This window comes from Canis lupus, chromosome 23 (assembly GCF_048164855.1).
Source record: "Canis lupus baileyi chromosome 23, mCanLup2.hap1, whole genome shotgun sequence".
In the NCBI taxonomy this organism is placed as follows: domain Eukaryota; kingdom Metazoa; phylum Chordata; class Mammalia; order Carnivora; family Canidae; genus Canis; species Canis lupus.
The window spans coordinates 28,355,764-28,377,395 of record NC_132860.1 but is presented as its reverse complement, the minus strand read 5'-3'; the positions used below and the strand labels follow the sequence as shown (position 1 = coordinate 28,377,395).

Here is a 21,632-nt window from a genome sequence, read left to right as displayed (position 1 = left end):
CAAGGCACTGCCTGAGCTGAAGCTGCACCAGGGGTTTCTGCCCAGGGGCAGGCACTCCTCAGGTTGCCCCTGCAGGCAGCAGGAAGGTGACTGGATGAGAGCTGGGGGCTCTTCCTCAGCCCCTTGCTCCTGTGGGGAGACCCCTGCCTTCAGGCTCTGTCCCTCCCAGCCGGATAGCCCTGGCTGGGCGACTTCACCTCTTGGAGCCTCACCATCCTCATCTGTGAAATGGGGATAACGGTAGGACCCATCTCAGAGATGTTGTGAAGGTTCAATGACACAGACTATGGGAAGAGCTGGGCAGGACACTGGGTACATGGGAGACCCTCAGTTCTTGGCAGCTGTCAGTATCACTAGTTGGGCTGGAATATGAAAAAAGTCTCCTGAATTTGCTCAGTTGGTCCTAAAAAGCTTCTTCAATGAATTAGAACCCAAATCTCAGGGAGTAAATAGCAAGAACAAAGATGAGAACACAATGAGATGAGATGTCAGGGTCAAGGTGAGAGGCAAAAGGAAAGGGAAATAGGCATGTGTGTTAGGCTGACTTTTTTTCCATTTACTTTATGAAAAAAAAAAAAAAGTCATTTAAAGGCCCTGGCTTGGGACGCCCAGGTGGCTCAGTCAGTGAAGCAGCCAACTCTTGATTTCAGCTCAGGTCATGATCTCGGGGTCCTGGGATTGAGCCCCATGCCAGGCTCCGTGTTCAGTGGGGAGTTAGCTAGAGATTCTCTATGTCCCTCTGCCCCTCACCGCCAGGCACATGTTTTCTCTCCCCACCCACCCCCCACCTCTGCTCTAAAATAAATAAATAAATCTTTAAAAATATTAACAACAACAAAAATATTAAAGGCCGTGGCTCACTTCTCAGACCAGGGACTTCAGAGGGCCTGGCTAAAGCTCCACCTGCTGTGCCTAGAACACGGACTCTGCAGCCAGGAGGCAGCAGAATTGCCTTACTGTCTGGGAGAAGAAGGGACAAGGAAGGAGGGGAAGGGAAAGGATGATGAGGGAGAGGGTGTGCTGTGGGGCCGGGGCCAGAGAGAAGGGCCGTGCCTCCCTCAGGTGGGGAGAGCCAGCCTGTGGTAGAGGGAGGAGACGCCCAGGAAAGGTGGGAGCAGAGGCAGTTGGGGAATTCTAGCTGGGTCTTGGGCCAGCCTAAGCCTGGAACAGCTCCCAGGAGAAGTGAAATCATTCTGGAGAAGAGGCAGCAATGTAAGTTCCAACACTGTCTGGAAGACGGTCCCCAGTGGGAGAGGGTGTATGTCTGAGGCAGGGTGGGAGGACAGAGAGACGGAGAAGGGAGATAGGCTTCGAGGCTTTCCTCCCGGTGCTGCTTCCGATGGAGGAAAAGAGGAGTTTTAGGGTCATGGGACAACAGAATTTTAGCTGCCGAGCTCTCAGAACCCCTAGTCTTTAAAGCCTCTAGGCCAACTCCTCCCTAGGGCTTCAGTCCTTTCTGCCTTGTCCATGACAGATGCCTTCCAGCCCCTGCTCGCCCCTTCTCTCCACATCCCCACCCTCCAGGGATGGAGGCCTGCAGGCTCCCAGGCAGGCCTCTCCCCTGCCCAGGAGTGGAGCCTCCCTCACGCTGAGCGGGGTCCTGCTCTCGACGTGCCTTACCTCCGCTTGGCCCACGGGGTGGGGCCCCTCGGGAGATGCCGTCCACACCAGTGGCTTTGCCGTGCCTTGGCTTCCACCTCTCCCCGGGCCTGAGCTGTCCTGTCTGTGAAATCCCCTCCTCGCCCCTCTTAGTGATGCCTGACCCTTTCCCTGGAGGCTTGGAGGGAGCAGTCCCATGGCTCTGCAGCCAGGAGGAGAGGGGAGGCGAAGGTGCTGGTAGAAGGTGAGATTTGAGGTGGGTGGGTACCCCACTCCCCTGGCCCTGTCTGCACCCCCTCCCCGACACCTTCCCCACCTGCTTCTTACATGCTCTGAGCACACACTCACCCAGGCTGCCGGGTGATGCCTGCGATCTGGTGAGTAGGGCAGCCCATGAAGAAGAGGGGCAGGCTGAGAAGTAGGCAGGACAGCGCCCCCAGCAGGCAAAGGATGCCACACCGCATGGGGCCCAGGTGGAGGCGCTTGACCAGGACGCCCCCCAGCACGATGCCCATGATGGCCGAAGGGATGGTGAGGGAGCCTATGAGCAGGTTGGCGTAGGACGCTGTGACGGAAAACTGGCGCTCCAGGAACTTGGGCAGGAAAGTGGCCATGCCTGCCACCATGGACGACGTGCACACCTGGGACAGGACCACCAGCAGGAAGATGGGGTGGCGCAGGGTCCGCAGCAGCACCCTGGGGAACACTGTTGGGGTGAGCAGGGAGGAGGTCAGGTGGGCAGGCCAGGCATGTTTTCGTTTCTGTCCTGTCTCACCCTGTTCAAACTGGTCCACTCCTTCCATCCTGTCTCATTTAATTCTACTGCACCCAATTCTATCCCATTGCGTTTGACTCGTTCCCATTTAATTCTCCTCTGCTCTTTTTTTTTTTTAATTTTTTAATTTATTTATGATAGGCATGCAGTGAGAGAGAGAGGCAGAGACACAGGCAGAGGGAGAAGCAGGCTCCATGCACCGGGAGCCCGACGCGGGATTCGATCCCGGGTCTCCAGGATCGCGCCCTGGGCCAAAGGCAAGCGCCAAACCGCTGCGCCACCCAGGGATTCCTCTGCTCTTGAAGCTCAGTTTCATTCTATTCCATTGAGTGAGATTGCACGCTATTCGATTGTGCCTCTTTCCCTTTGATTCTATCCAAAATTTGATTCCATCTATTTCTTTTCCATACCTCCTATCAGATTCTATTCCATTCATCTCATCCCACCTCGTTCCATGTCTTCTGTTCTACTTACTCATCTTATCCCCCCCCCCCCCCACCGCCCACGTCCTTTTCATCCTGTCCTGCTCTCGCTCTTTCCAAGCCAACCCAGGCTTTTGTCTTCCCTCCGTTGTCCCCAGCATGGGACAGCAGCCCCTCGTCTGATCTTCCATCCCTAATTTCTCCTCTCCACGGTGCTTTACCCACATGTTTTGCTTACTTAGCTATTTTACTGTCACCCCACCAGCATATCAGCTTCATTTAGAGCAGGGCTTTTTGTTTGCTCTGTTCATTGCTAAATCTGCAGAGCCTGGGGTATAGCAGGGCACTCAGTAAATATTTATGGAATAAATGAGGGAATGAATGAATGGACATGCAGGCCAATACATGATCAAGTATCAAAATGTTGGGGCAGAAGTACGATCTCTAGAGAAGGTGAAAACTGAACAGGTGCTGGGTGGCTTCTCTTCAGTAGGGCCCGAAGAATGGATCTTTTGGAAAAGGAATTCCTGTAGGGTTAGGGACACAGCAGGGACAGCAGCACAGAGAGAGGCCTGGAAGCGATAGGTCTGGCTTTGACAACCTCCCCACTCCCGTTAGCTCCTAAACCGGTGCTTTGCGTGCGGGCAAATCTGCTACCCTGAAAGGCACGTAACATGGGGTAAGTTTCGAAAGAGCTTCCAAAGCGTTCATCTGCGCCCTGGGTGGCCAGTGTGATGACCAAGAATGCTTTCTCTTCTGACACATGCAATTCTCCCTCCACTAACAGCAAAAGAGAAAGACGTGTTTCTGCCTGCCGGAGGCGAGATGGAAGCTAACGTGAGGTGTGGGGGAGGGAGAAGAAAAGGCCCTGCTTTTTTTTGTTAAATAATAAATTTATTTTTAATTGGTGTTCAATTTGCCAACATACAGAATAACACCCAGTGCTCATCCCGTCAAGTGCCCCGCTTCGTGCCCGTCACCCATTCACCCCCGCCCCCCGCCCTCCTCCCCTTCCACCACCCCTAGTTCGTTTCCCAGAGTTAGGAGTCTTCATGTTCTGTCTCCCTTTCTGATATTTCCTACCCATTTCTTCTCTCTGCCCTTCTAAGAAGACACATTGGAGGAGCAAACCTCTTGGCAGTCGGGACTTGTGCGGAAAGTTGGTCCTGGGGCTCCTCTGCACCAAGTGGGAGGTCCCTTCTGTTCCTGCAGTAGCAGGATTTCTCTGTTGCTGGAAATCTCTGTCTGTCCTCAGACCATGACCAGAGCCCTGTCAGCTAGTTCCCTAGCCCCCTGGGCCAGGCCAGGAACTGTTTCCTTAGAGGCCAAAAAATAAAGACAAATAGTCTAGGATGGGTGGGTAAGAGCTGGGGCCATGGAATTCCCCTTCCTCTATGTCCCAGGCCTGCCTCCTGTCCTGAGTCCCTTGGCCTACACACAGCACATTCAGCCAGCCGGTGGAGTGAGAAGGTATGACAGGTGGCCTTCACTCCAGGTACCTGTGCCAGCCTCCCTCCATCCTTGAGCTGCCCTGGCCAGGACTTGCCCAGGCTGTATTGGTGCCCTCATGGTACAGGGGGGCTCGTAGCGGGGCAGGGACCTATCCAAATTCATCTGGAGAGGCTGGGGCAAGGCCAGCAGTTGCCAGGGGTTTCCTGAGTCCTAGTGTAAAGGCCATTCGGCCTAGGATACCCCACCCCACCCACTTCCTGTGCCTCTGGCTGTGGGAGGGCTCTAGCTCGTTACTTGTTTCTCTCCTCTTCTCCTGTGTTAATCATCTCAGCCATCATACCATCCTCTGGCTCTTCAGCATCTGCAGCCTATCCCTAGAACAGCTGGAAAATTCCTGGAGGGTGGGGATATGCCTTTCACTTAGATAGGAATACCTGAAGGGGAACTCCAGGGGCACCTCCATTAGATAGCTGTTTCCCTTAGCTTAGCAGTGCCTCCTCCATCAGGCAGGCTAGGACTTCTCTCCATTCAGAGACTATGTCTTCTCTATCAGATCGGAGCCTCCCACAGCTCAGGGACTAGGTCCTCCCTCACTTTGGGAATAATGTTTCTTCCCTGTGTCAGGGGCCTCCCTTAACTCAAGGATGTTGTCTCCTCTATCAGACAGGGGCCTTCTCTAACTCAGGGACTGTCTTCTCCCAAGAATTTAGGCCTCTTCTAGCTGCAGGGCCATTGTTCCTCCTCCCTTTGGATTCCCCCCGTGGTCGCATGTGGTCAAGGCCAAGCCTCAGGTCATGCTGATCCCTCTGGAACTCAGCAGAAAGCCCTGAAGCCAGGCTTGCTGACCAACTAAAAGACCGATGGCTAGCCCTGCCTCAGTGTCCTCTAGGCTCACGGAGAAGCTGAAACAACCAGAGACAATCTGCCCAGGACACCCACTGCAGGATCCAATTTCAGTGATTGGCCCCAGCTTCCCTCTGGGCAGAAGCCAAAGCAGTGATTAATAAACTCTCCCATGAAGCAGCCTGCTGGGGCCTTCCAGCAGCTGGGGGTGATCTAAGGTTAGGGAATCTAAGCCCTTCCTGCCCCTAAGCCCAGCCCCATGTAGTCCAGCACCCACCCACCCCCCTTACCCTGGGGAGGCTAAAGAACTGGGGGCTGGATTACTGGTATCCCAACATCACACTTCCAAGAATTGAGCCTAACTTCCTGTTTCAAAAGTCCTCAGTGGGGGTAGGGGTGGGTGCTGAAGCAAACCCCATGTTCATTACCCTCCTAAACCACAGGCAGCACAACTTACTGTCCCAGGACATTGTCAGAATAATAGCAATAGGGCAGGGGTGATCATTGAAAAAAAAAAAATTGTACTTTATATAAGTAAAATTTTTTTTAATAGTGTACAAAAGGCTTTCCATTCATCACTCCATTTGATTCCCCTAATAGTCCTTGAGAGAAGCAGAGCAAAGATTATTGGCCCTGAGAGTTTAGAGAGCTGAGAGGAGGGAGAGCCAGGCTTGTTAGGGGAAGCAGAGGAATAGCACTTGAGCTTGACCTACAGGGACAAGAAAGATTTTGCTAGATAGCAATAAAAACTCATGTTCCAGGCAGAGGGGATCATATAAGCAAAGACTTATAGGAGTATATGGTGCTCCTGAGGGGTCCATAGGTGTGAAAGATAAATAAAGAAGGGGATGAAGGGGCTGGACCCTGTACAGCCTCCAATACACCTCTGCTCCCACTTCTCTATATCCTGGCCTGAGCTCACTTACCTTTGATGAATTGGATCACTGTGAGGTCTGGTGCAATCTGGGCAAGGCCATCGTGCTTCTCTTGGGATGCCCCCGGGCTCTTCTCAGAGGGAGAATCTTCACCCTGGGAAGACACACAACCAAGGCAGTCAGCTAGATGGCCAGACAGTTCTGCCCCAAGATGCCCCTGGGCTGGGGAAATACTTTGGGAAAGAAGAGGGTACGGGGCTATCACCTCATCAGAAGCAGTAGGGTCAGTGTGTTCCATTTGTTCTTGGTCCCGAATGGGTGTGGATGGATTGATCCTGATGCCTGCTGGGTGGGGGTGAGACCTCTCTGGTGCCTGAACACCCTAGAAGGACCTTTGCTTCACCTTGGTGGGAGATCCCTGAGAAAGGCTGAGGTTGAGTGTCATGTTAAACCAGCAGGATGGGCATTCAGAGTAGAAAAGTTGATTTTCAGGAAAAATTACTATCTTACATACCCACTTAGGTCTGAGTCAAACCTTGCTCAGTGTCTCTCACCCACTGGGCTCCGAGCTTTGCAAGAGCAGGGATCGTGTTTATCTTATTCTCTGTTGAAACTCTGGTGCCTAGCGTAGGGGCCTGGGGTGGAATAGTGGGTATCTGATAAATATCTATGAACAGAAGGAATGCAAGAGATGGCTGAGATAGGCAATGGGTGTGGCCAATGTCAGGCTCTTGAAGAAAAATGAGATCAACAAGAGAGACTATTGCAATGCAAGCAAGCTCCTACACTGCTTCTGGTTCAGAATGGAGCAGAGGGTCTGCACCGAGTACCCCAGGGGCCTAGCAGAATGGAGATTCCAGGTATGCCAGGCCACCGGTATGTGGCCTGGTGGCTCCGGATGCACATTTCTCCTCCTCACAGGGACCTGCAAAGGAAGGAGACGTACACTCCACACAGGAGCAAAGTAGCTGTGAGTTTGGGTAGCTTGCTCAACATTGCCCAGAACTGTGATCTGAGCTCAAGCCTGTCTGAGTGGAGACCTTTACCCACGACGCCCTGTGAGTCAGAGGCCCGTGGTGCAAAACAGGCAGACATGGAGGCACCTTTGTGGAGTACTCTGAAGGGGCCTGAAAGCCCACAGTCTAAGTCACTGGGTGAGGCGCTGTGGCTCTGTTATTCATTTACTCCTTAGATTTGTGCTGTCTGATGCAGCAGCCACCAGGCACATGTGGGGGCTGAGCACTGGAAACATAGCCAGTCCACACTGAGATTGTGCCATTGAGTATCAAGCACCGGCTTGATAAAAGATAAATAAAATCTTTAAAAAAAGGAAAATACCTCATTCTTAATTTTTAAAATTTATGATAGGCTGAAATGAGAGTATTTTAGATATGGTGGGTTAATTTAAACATATTATTAAAATTAATGTCTTTTACTTTTGAAATGTGCTACCAGTTAATATTAGAATTACATATGTGGCTCACGTAATATTTCTTTGGGACATGTTGCCTTCAAGAGAATCAGAATCTGCTCGTACCTTTCTCTGTCCTAGCCAAGGCACGGAGAGTGGTGGGGGAAGGGCCCTGGGACCCAAGGGAGGGGTGCTAGAGCTGGGGTACGGCCCCAGGAATGGAGGCAGGAGGTACTGAGGTAAACTAAGAATCTCCCAATGTGTGGCTTTTTTTTTTTTTTTTTAAGATTTTATTTATTCATGAGAGACACAGAGAGAGAGAGAGAGAGGCAGAGACATAGGCAGAGAGAGAAGCAGGCTCCCTGTGGGAATCCTGATGCAGGACTCGATCCCAGGACCCCAGGACCACAGCCTGAGCCAAAGGCAGATGCTCAACCACTGAGCACTGAGCCACGCAGGCGTCCCCCTCCCAGCGTTCTTATCAGGACCGACAATCAGGCTCCGCCTTTGGACAGGCAAGATCTTGTTGAGTTCCTTGTTCTCAATGTAAACAGTGAAGACAACCACAGGGTCTGCACGTCCAGTCCCCTGTGGTCTACCCAGTACCTTCACATCCACCGTGTCAGCTGATTCCTACAGCAGCCTGGTGAAGAGGTCATTATGGCACCTCTTTCACAGAAGAGGAAACTGAGGCCTTAGAAGAGGCCCCAGGAGCAATAAGCAGAGGAGGTTCTCGAATGTAGGTCCTCCAGTACCACCGTCTCACCCCTATCTCATGCTGGGAAAAAGAGCACGGGGTTTGGAGATAGCAGGGGTGGGGTGGATCTTCCAGAGCTGTGGGGTGCTCAGGGAAGGCCTCCAGGAGAAGTGAGGTTTGGGATTTGGGTGGACAGGAAGGGTGAGGCATGCTAGAGCGGAAGCACGGTCGGGGGAAAGGCCTGTGTGCGGGAGATGACCGGGAAGCCACCGTGGGAGCAGGGGCTGGGGTGGGAGCAGGGGTAGCAGCTGGGCAGTTTGGAGGGCCGTGCAAAGGGACTCGAGCTTTTTCAGGTGGGCACTGGGCGCTCCTGTCCTGTGCTCTTTACAGGTTTGTGCCTCTCTCCCCAGATCTGTTTTGAGGACTCCTGACCAAGAGCCGGCTCCAGGAACCAGAAGCATTGTGGCTCTGCTCCGAGCAGGGCTTGGAGTCAGACGCATCTGGCTGCAGTTTGCCCAGGTCAGCAGGCCTGTGCTGAGGGGACTGGTTAGAACTTCCCCTCTCGGGGCCATGTGCTGACTGCTGCAGGCCTGTGGGATGCAGGATGCTGTGTGTGGTCTGGTGCATGCAAGGGCCCTAGGTCTGCCTCGGGGGCCCCAGGAGCTGCCCTCAGGGGAAGCTGTGTCCCTAGAAAGCTGTATGTGAGGCTGTGACCCCAGCCCCACAGAGCCACGCTGACCCTGGCAGGTGATAGGGTGCTCTCTGCCAGCCCTCAGCTTCCCTCACACGTGGCCACGGCAAGCAGCCCCGGGAGTGGGGTTATCTGCTAGACTTCCCACCCGCTGTGGGAGGGAGGGAGACTGTTTCTAGCAGTGTGCCTGGAGATCGGAGTGATCAGAGCTTCACTGAGGATTGCGACATGCTCGGGGTTTCTCACATTGAGTCTGTGCAACTGGCCGTGCTGCTCTTCTCCCTTTGGCTACCAGCAAGCTCAGAACCAAATAAGCGGTTATATCAACTGAGTTCATCTGTGTGGTCCATGCTCCTGTGTTCCTCCCTCTCTGATACCCTTTTGCTGCTGTTTCTATTTTCCTGCCTCTTGGTCTTGAGTGAGGTCCCGTGATGCTCTTCCCGGGTCTGAATCTCAGCTCCACCATTCACTAGCCCTGCAGTCAGGTTATCTGATCTCTCTGTAACTCCACCTTCTCAGGTGTAAAATGGGAATAAATGAACCTACTTCATAGGCCGACCACAAGGAGTGGAGTCACAAGGCCTGGGTTGCCGGGGATACGGAAGGACACATCACAGGGCTCCCAGGCTGGTTGGGCGGGATCTGGAGGCAGTGCCTGTGGGGGGAGAGGTACCCAGGCACAAGGGAAACCCGAGTCACCTTGGACCTCTCAGGGGCTGCAGAAGGAGCACAGAATCCCATGGGAACAGAAACCTCTCAGCTGGCCCTAAGGCCTGAGTTCTCAACGTTGCTGCCACTGCCCATTCCTGTCCCTGTCCTTGACCATTCTTCCACAGAAGCACATCAGGTTCATGATTGGGAGAAAACAGATTTCATAAACTCCTAGACTCATAGGCCAAAATTACAGCCACATAGAAACATGAATTTGGGGAGGCAAACCCCCAAGACAGACTTTGCACAGAATCATAGAATAGTAGAACACAGGCACTTGAGAATCTTGACCAGAAACACAGAACTTTAAAACTGTATGTTAGGATCCCAGACTCTGGGAGATGGCCTAGAATAACAGACATGGAGACTCCTGGGTGATAGGAACCAAGAGAGGTGACAGAGGCCAGTAGTGCTCAGAGGCTGGGTGGGGATGGGGGCTCTCGATGGATGAGGCCTTTCTTAGTCCCTGGCCCAGCCCCAAGGACGGCCACTCAGAGGGACCTGCGGGTATGGAGGACACAGGAGGGCCGCTGACTGAGTGGCATCCTGCAACCACAAGGACAGACAGGGCCGGATGACCAGCTGGGGAGCCCCGAAGAGGCCATCTCTACTCCACAGGCTCGACAGAGCCATGTGCCAGGAGTCCTGGGGCCTGACAGGACCTTAAAGACTGGCCAATCATAGAGAGGGAGACTGAGGCTTCCAGAGAGCCAAGGCCTGCCCTGGTTCCCTCCTAGAAGGCTGTCAAGTAGCCACCATGAGGTCACAGATACATGGGCGGAATCAAAGGCAGGAAAGCAGAGCTCCTGGCCTTCCCTGTCCTGTATGGCCTCCCCCATCTACCATCTCATAATCTTCCCTGTGGAGACCATTCAGGCTCCCTTCCCCCCAGGCAGAGAACTCCAAGCATGTCCATCATGAGCTGTCCATCAGTCATCCCTCTCTTGGCTTCTGGCCTCCTTCGCTGCCTGAGAGCTTCTTGGGACCGAGGCTGTGGGCTGCACCCTTTTCTCCCACAGTGAAAGGGCTTTATGTACTGCTCCATTTGGAGAAGACATCACTGAACCTGTCAGAGCGGGTAGACCCTGCTCCAAACCTCTGCCCATCGTACAGATCAGGAGACTGAGGTCAGAGAGCTTCGCTGGGTCATAAAACCCTTATATTACACACCACCATTAAAAACTGCATTTCCCTATAGGAGGGTATTTAGGAGACCCCTGAGCCTGGGAGAAGCTACTCAAAGGGATTTCAGAAACATTCTCCCCTTCACTCTCCACACCGCCCCCCCCCCCCCCCCGCCTCTTCCCACTCTTTACAGAAGCTACACCTCCCATATCCATGGGCCTGGGCTTTCTGGCTGCCAGTTCTGCCTAACTGGGCCCTTCCTCCTGGTCCATCTACCTCCCCTTCCATGGCCTGTGGCCTGAGTGGGCTGGGCCAGCCCGAGTAACTGCAAGCAGAGCTGGCCAAGGCTGCCTCGGGGAGGCGGGAGAACAAGTCCTCCCACATCAATATTTATTGCCTGAGAGCTGCTGGAAGCAGATCATCATGTTCTCAGCCTTCGATTCTTTTTTAAGAACCTCTCACCCCCTTCCTTCCTCACTCCCCATCCCCAATGTGCTGACAGAATGAATCCAGACAGCCAGACAGGTTCACAGCCGGGGAGCCAGGGTTTCCAAGCATCACAGAGCGGCAGCTCTTCAAACCCGGAGCCTGCACCACAGCAGCGTCACCTCCAGAAACTGTGCTTTCTTAGACTTCAAGGCACACAGAATATTGCTCCAGGAATCGACCCTTGGCATCTTCCGAGACAGAACCAAGTGGGGAAGTGTCTCGCTCAAGGTCACACAACTGGCACATGACTCAGCCCGGACATGCCTCAGCCTTGCTTCTTCACCCCATGGCTCAACTGGATGTTCTCTGTTCAGATCTAAGGCCCAACCTGGAGATTGCCCATAACCAGAAACTCCTTGCTTCCTCTATCACCACCCTGACTTCTAAGAACTCTTCCCTCAAGTTCTAGGAATTCTTACTTCATTCAAATTCTGGCCTGAGCTAGGCAGAACCAGTAAGGGCCATCTGTGGTTTCAAGCTGTCTTCTTCCCCTGAAAATGGTCCCTCTGCAGGGCCTGCCTCCCTTTGCCTCTGAGCCGGGCACCAGCCCAGCCCTGTGTTGTCCAGGGATGTCCCATAGCAGAGCAGTACCCGGGCCTGAGCAGTCTCCCTCCTGGGTGGCTCTTGGACTCATCTCTTTGTCCCTGCTCACTGCCAGCGCACTGCTTCCTACCTAGACCACAGCCAGAGCTCCTGCATCAGCCTCCCTGCCTCCACTGCTCCCCACATACCCCCTTGGTCCCTTTCTCTGCTTAGAACCTGGTGATAGGGGATCCCTGGGTGGCGCAGCGGTTTGGCGCCTGCCTTTGGCCCAGGGCGCGATCCTGGAGACCCGGGATCGAATCCCACATCGGGCTCCCGGTGCATGGAGCCTGCTTCTCCCTCTGCCTGTGTCTCTGTCTCCCTCTCTCTCTCTGTGTGACTATCATAAATAAATAAAAATTTAAAAAAAAAAAAAAAAAAAAAAAAAAAGAACCTGGTGATAGAGCCATGGGACTCCCATTTCTCCTCCTTCCAGGGCTACCAGCTGCTCTTGAAGCTGGCAGGCAAGACCTTTCCTATTCTGGCCCTTATTGGCTGTTCTAACATCAATTTTCATTAGTCTCCCACATATAAAACTTATGCTCCAGCAGAGGTGGGGGATGGGTAGTGAGGTTCATAGAGCAGCCAGGTTTGGGGTTGGACAGACTGGGGCTCAAATTCTAGCTTTTCTAGACAAAGACATTTTTAGCCCTCTCTCCCAGGCCCAAACTTTCTTGCTCTAAGTTGGAAGTCCTGTCTCACATCACAGCAAGCATATTCAAATGCACCAACATGCCTCATTAAATAGAATTATTCTTGCTGCAAAATATTCGACAGGCTTTTTACAAATCGTCCCTTTGAAATTAGAATTACTTAGCAGCAAATAATTTATGATGGTGGTTTCTCAACCATTATTTCCCTGTGAAATAAGATCACCCCACACGCTTGGTCACAGAAATGTTGTGGATGAGTACTTGGGAAAAGAGAATATCGAACGTGCAAAGTTTCAGAATGTAATAAAATGTGTGTAAGTGCTCAAGAAAACCTGACACGGTCAACATTAATGACACATTGAACTTTTATCCAACCTTTCTGTTTTGTCATTTTTTTTGTACTTTGGAGCCAATTGATTGTTTTTAAGGCCGCATGTTCTGGTGAGCCTCTGGAAAACCCCCAAATCATCTCTCCTGCCCAGTGGATCTCCTCTGAGGAAAGGACACCTGGCCCTCAGCCGAATGGGAAGGTTTCAGCAAGATACCCTCGAGCACTGCACAGTTTGCTCCTTATCAATGAATCTTGGTCCCCACTAGGCCGCACCTGTCTTAAGGGTAGAGACCATGTGCTGAGCTCCAGTGTCGGCCTGGCACCTGGCCCAGAGCTTGCACTCAATATGCATTTGTCCCCTAACTGCTTCTGAAAAGGCTGGATTCATTTCTACAGCTGACTCCTCTGTCCATGCTGTGTCTGCACCTAGAATGCCCCCTCCCCAGGCTTCTACCATCCTTCAAAGTCCAGCTCAAATCCTGCCCCTTCAGAGAAGTCTTGTCAGACCAATCTCCCCCGCTCCTACATTCTCACCTGCTCCTACTTCTCAATATTGCTCCAGCATGACATGTTTAGAACTCACAAAAACCGTGAAGTGACGAGCAGAGAGGCGGACAGTGTGATGGCTAGACAGAGGGCATGGGCTCAGCCTGGCTGGGATTCTCATCCCAGTGCTGTCCTTGCTGGCCTGTGATCTTGGCTAGGTCACTTCCTCCTCTGGCCCCTGATGTCAGCTGTGGAAGGGGCAGGCCGTATTCATGTGTGGGGCTGTTGGGGGATGCTGTGGAGCTTGGACAGAATGACTTTGTAAGCCATGAATTGTAGTGCCCAGGAAGGATGATGTTTAAAGTCACAAGGGAAGACAAGTGGGTGGGGGCTGGAGCTGGGACCAGGGTGAGGACTTGGAGGGGGCTTACCTTGCTGACCGTTGAGGCTGAGGCTGCCAAGACCCTTCGCCGAAAGCGGAGCTCATGCTTCTCCTTGGGCATCTCCTTGGGGAAGAAGAAGTAGGGGATGGCGGCCAGGGCCACTGCAGCAGCAGAGATGAGGAAGCCCAGCCACCAGGCACCCACCCATCGGGGGTCCTTTGAGGTCAGCCTGATACCACCTGGAAGAGAAGACCATGGTGTTAGGGTCAGGATGGGCTGTCATTTCTTGGCCACCACCCTGGGACTGGCCTTTGGAGACATGGGGTGGCCTGGGCCAGGAGTCAGGAGACCGAGGCTCCAGTTGTGGCTTTTGCCAGTTACGTCCTGTGTGACCTTAGACAAGGCTTTGATCCTTCCTGGACCTCAGCTTTTCAACTACTGAGGCATTGTGTTTAGTGGTCAAGGTTATGGACTTTGGAAATGGACTGCTGAGTCTGAATTCCATTACTAACATAACCTTGGGCAAATCATTTAACCTCTTTTTGTCTCAGTTTCTTCCTCTGTAAAATACAGACAATAGGAGTACCTACATCACAGGATCGTGTGAGAATCATAGAAACCAATGCATGTAAAGCACATGGTATGTGCGATATAGATATTCATTCTTCTTCCTCATCTTACCATTACTGTTGTGATTATTATTATTATTAAATTGATGCTTAGGACTACTCTTGTGCATCTCAGACCTGCATCATTAAGATCACCAGGGTGCTTGTCAAAAATACCCAAGACCAACTTAAAACTACCATGGGGGGATCCCTGGGTGGCGCAGTGGTTTGGCGCCTGCCTTTGGCCCAGGGCACGATCCTGGAGACCCGGGATCGAATCCCACGTCGGGCTCCCGGTGCATGGAGCCTGCTTCTCCCTCTGCCTGTGTCTCTGCCTCTCTCTCTCTCTGTGTGACTATCATAAATAAATAAAAATTAAAAAACAAAAAACAAAAAACAAAAAACAACAACAAAAAACTACCATGGGGTGGATTGGGAAGGTGACCGAGGAGTCTGACCTTTAACAGGTTCCCCAGGTGTAATTGGGACTAAATTATTCCAGATGTGTCTCCTGGCTGGAGTGCCCACATCTCCCACCCAAGCCCTTGAGCTCAAGGCTGAGTTAGATACCTCCTCCCTCAATTGCCATAGCATCCGCAAACAACTTTATAGCAGCACCAATGCATAATGACACCAACTCCATGAGTAGGGCTGGTTCCCAGGTGCTTGGTTCTGAGCTCTCCTGGCCAGGGTCCAGAGTACACAATTGGCACCCAGAAAATGAATCTGTGAAGCTGGGGATGAAGTTGGCTTTTGCACTAATTCCTCCTCCACCTATTATTCCCCCTGCCAGCCTGGTGAGTACGAACACAGGCATCTCCCTGACTCCTCTGCTTCTTACACACCCATCTGTGCCTGTGATCTGCCCACCCCATGAAATCCCCCATAGGGAAAGGGTAGGGAGATCAATCTACAGGAATACCACATCTGCCAGTGGAGGAGCCCCATCTGCCAGATGATGTCAACAGAGCCAGAAAATACCCCACCTTCCCTGAAGCTGGGTGGGGCATGTCTGGGAAAACCAAGGAAGACAACCAGAACTCACACTTGGCTCATGGTACCAGTTTTCTAGAAGGAAGGAGGGTGGGACAGGGCTATGCTTAGTGTATCTTGTTCAGAGCTGCCCAGGAGGCACCCTTGTGCAAAAGCTAGAGAGCAAGAAGCTGAATCTGCGTGTCCATCCATTCATATGTGTGTCCCCTGAGGTTTCTAGGGCTTGCTGAAAATCTCCAGGTGAGAGGAATCCTCTCCTACTCCTTGCAGGGCGCCAGAGCTTGGGGACCCTTCCCCCTCCCACTCCTGGTTGCCTTCACACCAAGCTTCAGTCCCACTCCTTGGACCACCCCAACCACTGCCTGGATCAGGGACTGCTGTTCCTTAAGTGGTGCCCTCGGCACAGGTTCCCAGACTCTGACGTGGTCAGGACTGGAAGGGTCCTTCGAGGTCACCCAGTAAATTTCCCAGTTGAGGTAGGCCCAAGCTCACCAAATCCTGCTCCAGACGTTCTCTCCTGCAGGCTTCTCTGTTTCACCTGGGTCTTGTTCCCCCTAAAGATGGGAGCTCCCTACAGCCCAAGAAAGTATGTGCCCCTGTCTGCCCTGCAGTGTATCTGAGCATGGGCTGGGGTCTGGGGGAGCTCAGGGATGGGACTAGGTGAAGAGGTGTAATAATAGTGATAACACGACTGCCCATCTGATGGTGTTCTACAGCCTCTCTTCATCTCTTACTGGATTCTGATCACAGCTTTGGGAGGGGGACAGGAGGGAGAGTGTCTCAAAAATGAGGAAGCTGCAGGACGCCTGGGGGGCTCAGTGGTTGAGCATCTGCTTCGGCTCAGGATGTGATCCCGGGGTCCTGGGATCAAGTCCCACAGTGGGCTTCCCACAGGGAGCTTATGTCTCTGCCTCTCTCAAATAAATAAATAAAATATTTTTTAAAAAATGAAGAAGCTGAGGCTCAGAGGTTAAGAGGCATGTCCAAGGTCAGTGGGATTGCTGGGATTTGAACATGAGCCCCCTGGCTCAGTGTCTCCTATGAGGCCAGTGCTCAGTGAGCTAGCATCTGTGTGCCCCTGGGAACAACTGTGTGCTCTTTGAGGCTCACCTTCTGGCATCCGGTCGATGTCTACATAAAGGCGCAGCATGAGGCCGCCCAGTCCATAGGCCATGCCTGGGCCCATCATGGTTATTGCAAATAGGATCCCTGCAACACGAAGCCTGCATTAGGCCCCTCTGGCCCTGGCTTCCCTCAGCAGATCAGTGCCTGCCCAGTTTCCAATAGGCAAGAGCAGCCCATCTTCCCTGGTCAGGCCCAGGAAGCTCCAGGGCTTCTCCAGGCTTTACTGACCAGACAAGGCAGAGGTCAGGAACTCATGCCCAGCCCCTACCTGGTCCTCGCATCCTCCTATTCCCGAGCCTGGACCTCCCTCCGAGCCCGGTACTTACCAAGGTAGAGAGGCGAGTTGCTGTTGTGGGCAAAGTCATCGATGTAGGAGATGCCAAAGGGCTGAATGGGCACACTGCCCACACCAAGCAGGGTCTGTGCCATGAACATGATCCCCACCACAGCCAGATGCTGGGCCTCCGTGTTGCTTGAGCAGCTGCTGTTGGAGGGGGCTGGGGTTGGGGCTGGGACCAAGGTTGTGGGCTGGCACAGAGAAGCCTCATAATCCTGTGGCATGTCTACTAAGAGATGATAAAAAATATAACGATAGCTAAGACCCTTATACAGCATGCACTGGATGCAAGGTACCATTTTAGGTGCTATGTACACAAACCATTTGACTCCCTCCCTCCTGACAAACTTAGGGGATTGATGCTCTCATTACCCCATTGCACAGATGAGGAAACTGATGCTAGGAAAGGCAGAGCCAGGATCGGAACCCAGGCAGCTCAGCTTCAAGTCCATACTCTTAAACTACCTCATGCCACCTCTCTGAGCAGAGATATGGGGAAGTCCCATGGCAACTGTGGATTTTGGGTGGGGTGGGGCTGTCAAAGGAGATTGGGTTTGAATGGGACCAAGAACAAATAGATTTTTCAAGAGAGAGAAGGTGGGAGGGGTGTTCCAGGGAGAGGTCACAGCACAGTGAAACCCAGGGGCTTGAGAAGTTAAGCATGACTGACTCACAGAATGTGAGCAACAGGACTGAAGGCACAGCCAGGCCGGGGAGGGATGCTGGGGCGGGACGGTGGAAGGCTCTAGTGTGCTTGGCCTTCATTTTGGGTGGGCTCAGTGTCAGCTCAGGACACAGATGCAGAGTTCAGTAAAGGAGAATTTCTTAATTTAGTAGCAGACAGTTGCTCCCTGGAGCTCACCAATATTTGGTGAGCAAACCTAAAGAGACCCTCGTGCTATTATTATTCCAAATATGGGTGGCCTTCTCTCTGTGGCCTGCCCCGCCTTTTCTGGCAGCCAGGACTCTGAGAAAAAGCCACATGAACCAGGGTCAAGGACCTGGACCTTCAAACAAGGTGTGTGAGTTGAAGACTGGGAGACTTTGACAGAGGCCCTCAGCCCATCTGGGCCTCAGTTTCATCATCTTTCAAAAGTTTCCTAGAATAAGAAGTTCTACGGAAATCCAGAATTCAGAAACAGAATAATTCAGTGATCCGGAGTGGGACCTCGGGGGCCAAGCTACCTGGACACGTCATGGCATCACTAGCTGTGGGCCTTGAGGGGATCCCCCTCTCTGTGAACAGCGGTTTCCTCACCTGTAAAATAGGATGCTGATAACACCTACGGCTGCAGGGCCGTAAACATGAAGAGTGCCGAGTGCCACCCATGCACAGCACCTACTAGACGTTAGAGGTCATGATTGTTATGGGGCTCTGGCTTCTTTTTGCACCCCTGTGAAGTACCTCGCAGGTGGCCTGGTGCAGAAGTATTAGCGATAAAGACACGAATCCATTATTGGATGAAGAATGAATGAATGAAATAGTCTGGGATGCCAGAGCAGGCTGGGTGCTTGGACGTTACCGAGCCTCACCTGCTCACCTGAGACAGGCTCAGGCTTTCACAGGGTGCTCAGGGCAGAGGGATGTTGTGTGATGCGGAGGGTGAAGAAGTGCATGACCCTGCACAGGAAAAGCTCTGTTAAAGTGAAAATTCTGCCAAAGTGAAAACTCTGTCAAAGTGAAAATTCTGAACCCAGAAATGTGGGGATTTTTCCCCAGCATTCCAATCAGGGCTTTGACAGCTCTCCACTCAGGCCTTGAGGACCACTCTGAATTGCTCACGTACACTCTCTACTTTCCCACTTCATGGCCATTGCTCTTGTGGCTTCCTGCACTTGAAACACCCACCTTCTCCTTACACTCAGGACTCTGCTAGCTCTGTCTCCACCCCAAAGCAGAGCTGCCCATGCCTCTGACCTGTGCCTCCCTGGGAGCTTCTTGGGGCTGGTCATAATACTCCACATTACCACTCCTGGGCCTGGCACAGAGTGAGAGCTCTGGCGTGTGAGCTGATGGGAAGGCAAAGGAGGCCATGCTCTCAGACAGCCCTCTTCCCCTGGGAAGGCTTCCACGCTAGGCCAGTCCCTGTGCTTCCTTCCTCACACAAGTGACACACTGCAGGCTTTTTTTTTTTTTTTTTTTTGCCTCTATCTCCTCTTCTGGGAGCTCTCTGGAAGCAAGACTGAGTTCCTTGAGGGGGTCTGACACAAAGTAGGCTATACTGAGGGTTTGTTAGGTGGACCACTAGATGGATGGATGGATGGATGGATGGATGATGGATAGATGGAAGGGTGGATAGATGGGTGGGTAGCTGGATTGGGTGGATGGAATATTGAAGGAATGAAGCTCGGGCTGCTTGGGTTATTCTCCAAGAGACAGGCATCTACCTGTCCAGTTGACCCTCAACAAAATCTCACTGGGCTTCCTATCTAAAATTCTTTCATTTTTTAAATTTGTTTATGCACTCATTCATTCTTTCACATTAATGTCTTGGCTACTTGTGAGGATTAAATACACTAATACACATAAAGTACTTGGAAGAACAGTGTCTGGTACAGCATGAGTGGTATGTGATACTATTATTATTCCACACACATTTCCTGAGGATCTACTGCATGCCAGGTCCTAAGGTAGGCTGTGTTGTAAGTTTACCCCACCTCAAAAACACAGTGACACATAAGCAGGCCCTTACTAAGAGGGACCCGGAGGGTTTCACTCGTTTGCCCCAGAACAACCCCACTCCCAGGACTTCCAGAGGGACCCACCCAGAATGGGACCGAGGGAGTGGGGAGGACCAGCAAGTGCCCCAGGAAGCTGGGCCCATCCTGACCAATGGGCCCTGGTGCATAGTACCAGGCTCCTCACGTCCATCTCCAGCCCAGCCCTTCCTGCTCTTACCGGGGCTAGTATGGTCGTAGCGGTATGGCTCCGAGATGAAGTGTGGGAGACTCATGAGCAGGCCTGCCAGGGCCACAACGACAGCCCCATAGCCGATCAGTCGGGGCCGGTGTACCCGGCTGCCAAAGTAGCTCACAAACACAATCAAGGCTGTGTTCCCCACCTGCCAAGGGATGAAGGGACCCATTCAAGTGGAGCAGAGCCACCAGAGGCCAGGACCACCCCAGCTTCTGTCACCAGTCTGGTGTTCCCATCAGTATAAAGGACTAGCTAGCTGAATGAGAATCATTTGGGCACCTCTTATATGGATTCTGGGTTCTCCTAGGAGGGGCCCCAATGTCCCATTAGGGGAGAGAAATGAGGGCAGGGTGGACAAGGCTAGAAGTTCGATTTCATGCTGGAAAACAGGCTAGAGCCCATGTTGGAACAAGGAAGAGTCAAGGAAAGGGTTTTTAAATTTCTGGGGTATCATGACTGAGACAAATAAGTAAGATCCGAAGCCAGAGGACTAAGGCTTGGAATTTCAAGCCTTAGAATAAAAAACTGAGGATGTGGGCACTGGAGGGGCCTTGAGAACTTGCAGGGCAGGGGCAGGCTCTATCGCCAGAAGCTGGGGGGTGCTGCCCACACCACTGCTTCTTGGCTGTTATACTCACTCCCAGCCCCAGGCTCCTTACTACTGGAGGGGGGCAGTATTCACAAGACAGTTGGTAGGAGGGCCAACTCTGAGAAGGGTGGCCACTCTCCATTTTATAGGGGAACACTGAGGCCCAGAGGTGGGGGATGACTTCCCCCAGGTCCCATAGCTAGGTAATGACGTTTCCTTCCCACCTCTGACATCTGGGGGTGAGGTCTGAGGAATATCTGGGGATGCTGTGTAGTTTTCAGGCCTTGGCTTGGAAGAAATGTGACATATCATCCCAAGGGGAGAGACTCACACAGAAATCTGGTGTGGGGTAGGGAGGAAGAGACTTCTCTGGACAGTGGCCTTCTCTGAGATGGAAAACATCTGGTGGAGGAGGTAGGGGCCATAGCTGGATCCTGATCTCTAAAGCCCCCCAAAGCAGCTTGTCCACTCCTCGCTGCTTGGCTGTTGGCCCCAGACTTAGGGATCTCTGGGCAACTCTGAGGAGACACTCATGCCATGGTATTGCTCCCTCCCCGCACCACCAGTGGTCCCAGAGTCCTGCCTTTGATCTAACTTAAATCTTACTGCTATTGAAGTGACTTCCTCTGATTTCTTCCTGGGACAGGCAATAGCCAGGTAAAGGCTCCAAAGGGAGAGTGGGTGGTAGGGGAATTCCCACACCCCAACCATTCGCATGCCCCCAAGGGCAGGACCACCGCCAGTACTCTGACATTACAAGGAGGCAGAGGTCAGTTTCTCTACCAGGACGAAGAGGAGCTGGCTAAGGAGATTTGGGGAGGAAGCTGTGATGGGGTTGCCTGTGGCACTAAGAAGGGAAGGGTTCATGTCAGGGTAGTGAGAGAGGAGGGTGAGGAGCTGGGGGTGAGGGTCTCCCTCAACACCCACCCCTGTGGCTGCACCAGGGCCAGTACCTCATTGAAGGCAGCCAGCAGCCCTGAGGTCTGACTGGAGAGACCGAAGCGCTTCTCCACTGTGGAGATGGAGCTCTTGAGGTAGCCGGAGATCATGAGCTGTGCGAGCTGCAGCAGGCTGTGGCACAGGACGAAGAACTGCCGGGGGGGGGGGGGTGGGGGGCCAGGGCGGTGGCAGCCGGCAGGGGAGCAGGGAGATGGGTGGGGGTTCAGCCAGAGGGAGTGGGGGTTAGGAGACAGAGTTGGGGAAAAGGAGGAGCAAGGAACAGAGATGGGGAAACAGAGTCAGAGGAGACAGACACACAGGAGAGAAAGAGAGGGAGAGGTAAGAATAAGAGGTGGAGAGAGACAAGAGACAGAGACACAGACACACAGACACACACACACACACACAGTGTTATTGGAGTAGCCCATGGCTTCTCCTACAGGCCTAAAAATGATACAAGCTGTCCTAGGTATATCCAGGGGGTCACGGCGCCACCTGATTCCCACATGATGGGGAGTTGGGTCTTCCTGAGGCCAAGAATGATGGGAGCCACTCTGACCCTCAGAGCTCCCCTGGGCTGGACTGGACCCCCTCCCTAT

At 52.8% G+C, this 21,632-nt stretch overlaps 1 protein-coding gene and 1 long non-coding RNA gene across 6 annotated transcripts in view; one reads left to right on the top strand and one right to left on the bottom strand.

The window, feature by feature from the left end:
* Window positions 1–21,632, bottom strand: part of SLCO2B1 (solute carrier organic anion transporter family member 2B1) — a 46,015-nt gene that overhangs the window by 10,955 nt on the left and 13,428 nt on the right. For 3 of the 5 annotated variants that reach the window (XM_072794643.1, XM_072794645.1, XM_072794641.1), the window contains exons 3-9: window positions 21,048–21,185; window positions 19,488–19,650; window positions 16,578–16,817; window positions 16,237–16,335; window positions 13,574–13,764; window positions 6,018–6,120; window positions 1,948–2,305 (exon numbers count right to left, since the gene is read on the bottom strand). In XM_072794643.1, coding sequence (XP_072650744.1) covers window positions 1,948–2,305; window positions 6,018–6,120; window positions 13,574–13,764; window positions 16,237–16,335; window positions 16,578–16,817; window positions 19,488–19,650; window positions 21,048–21,185 — 1,292 coding nt within the window. The remainder of the gene's footprint in view (window positions 1–1,947; window positions 2,306–6,017; window positions 6,121–13,573; window positions 13,765–16,236; window positions 16,336–16,577; window positions 16,818–19,487; window positions 19,651–21,047; window positions 21,186–21,632) is intronic. The other 2 variants (XM_072794644.1, XM_072794642.1) reach the window with 1 other exon arrangement.
* On the top strand, window positions 969–14,253 carry LOC140615014 (uncharacterized). The gene is made up of 3 exons (XR_012015693.1): window positions 969–1,212; window positions 8,485–8,593; window positions 11,104–14,253. It is a non-coding gene; the product is annotated as an uncharacterized lncRNA (long non-coding RNA).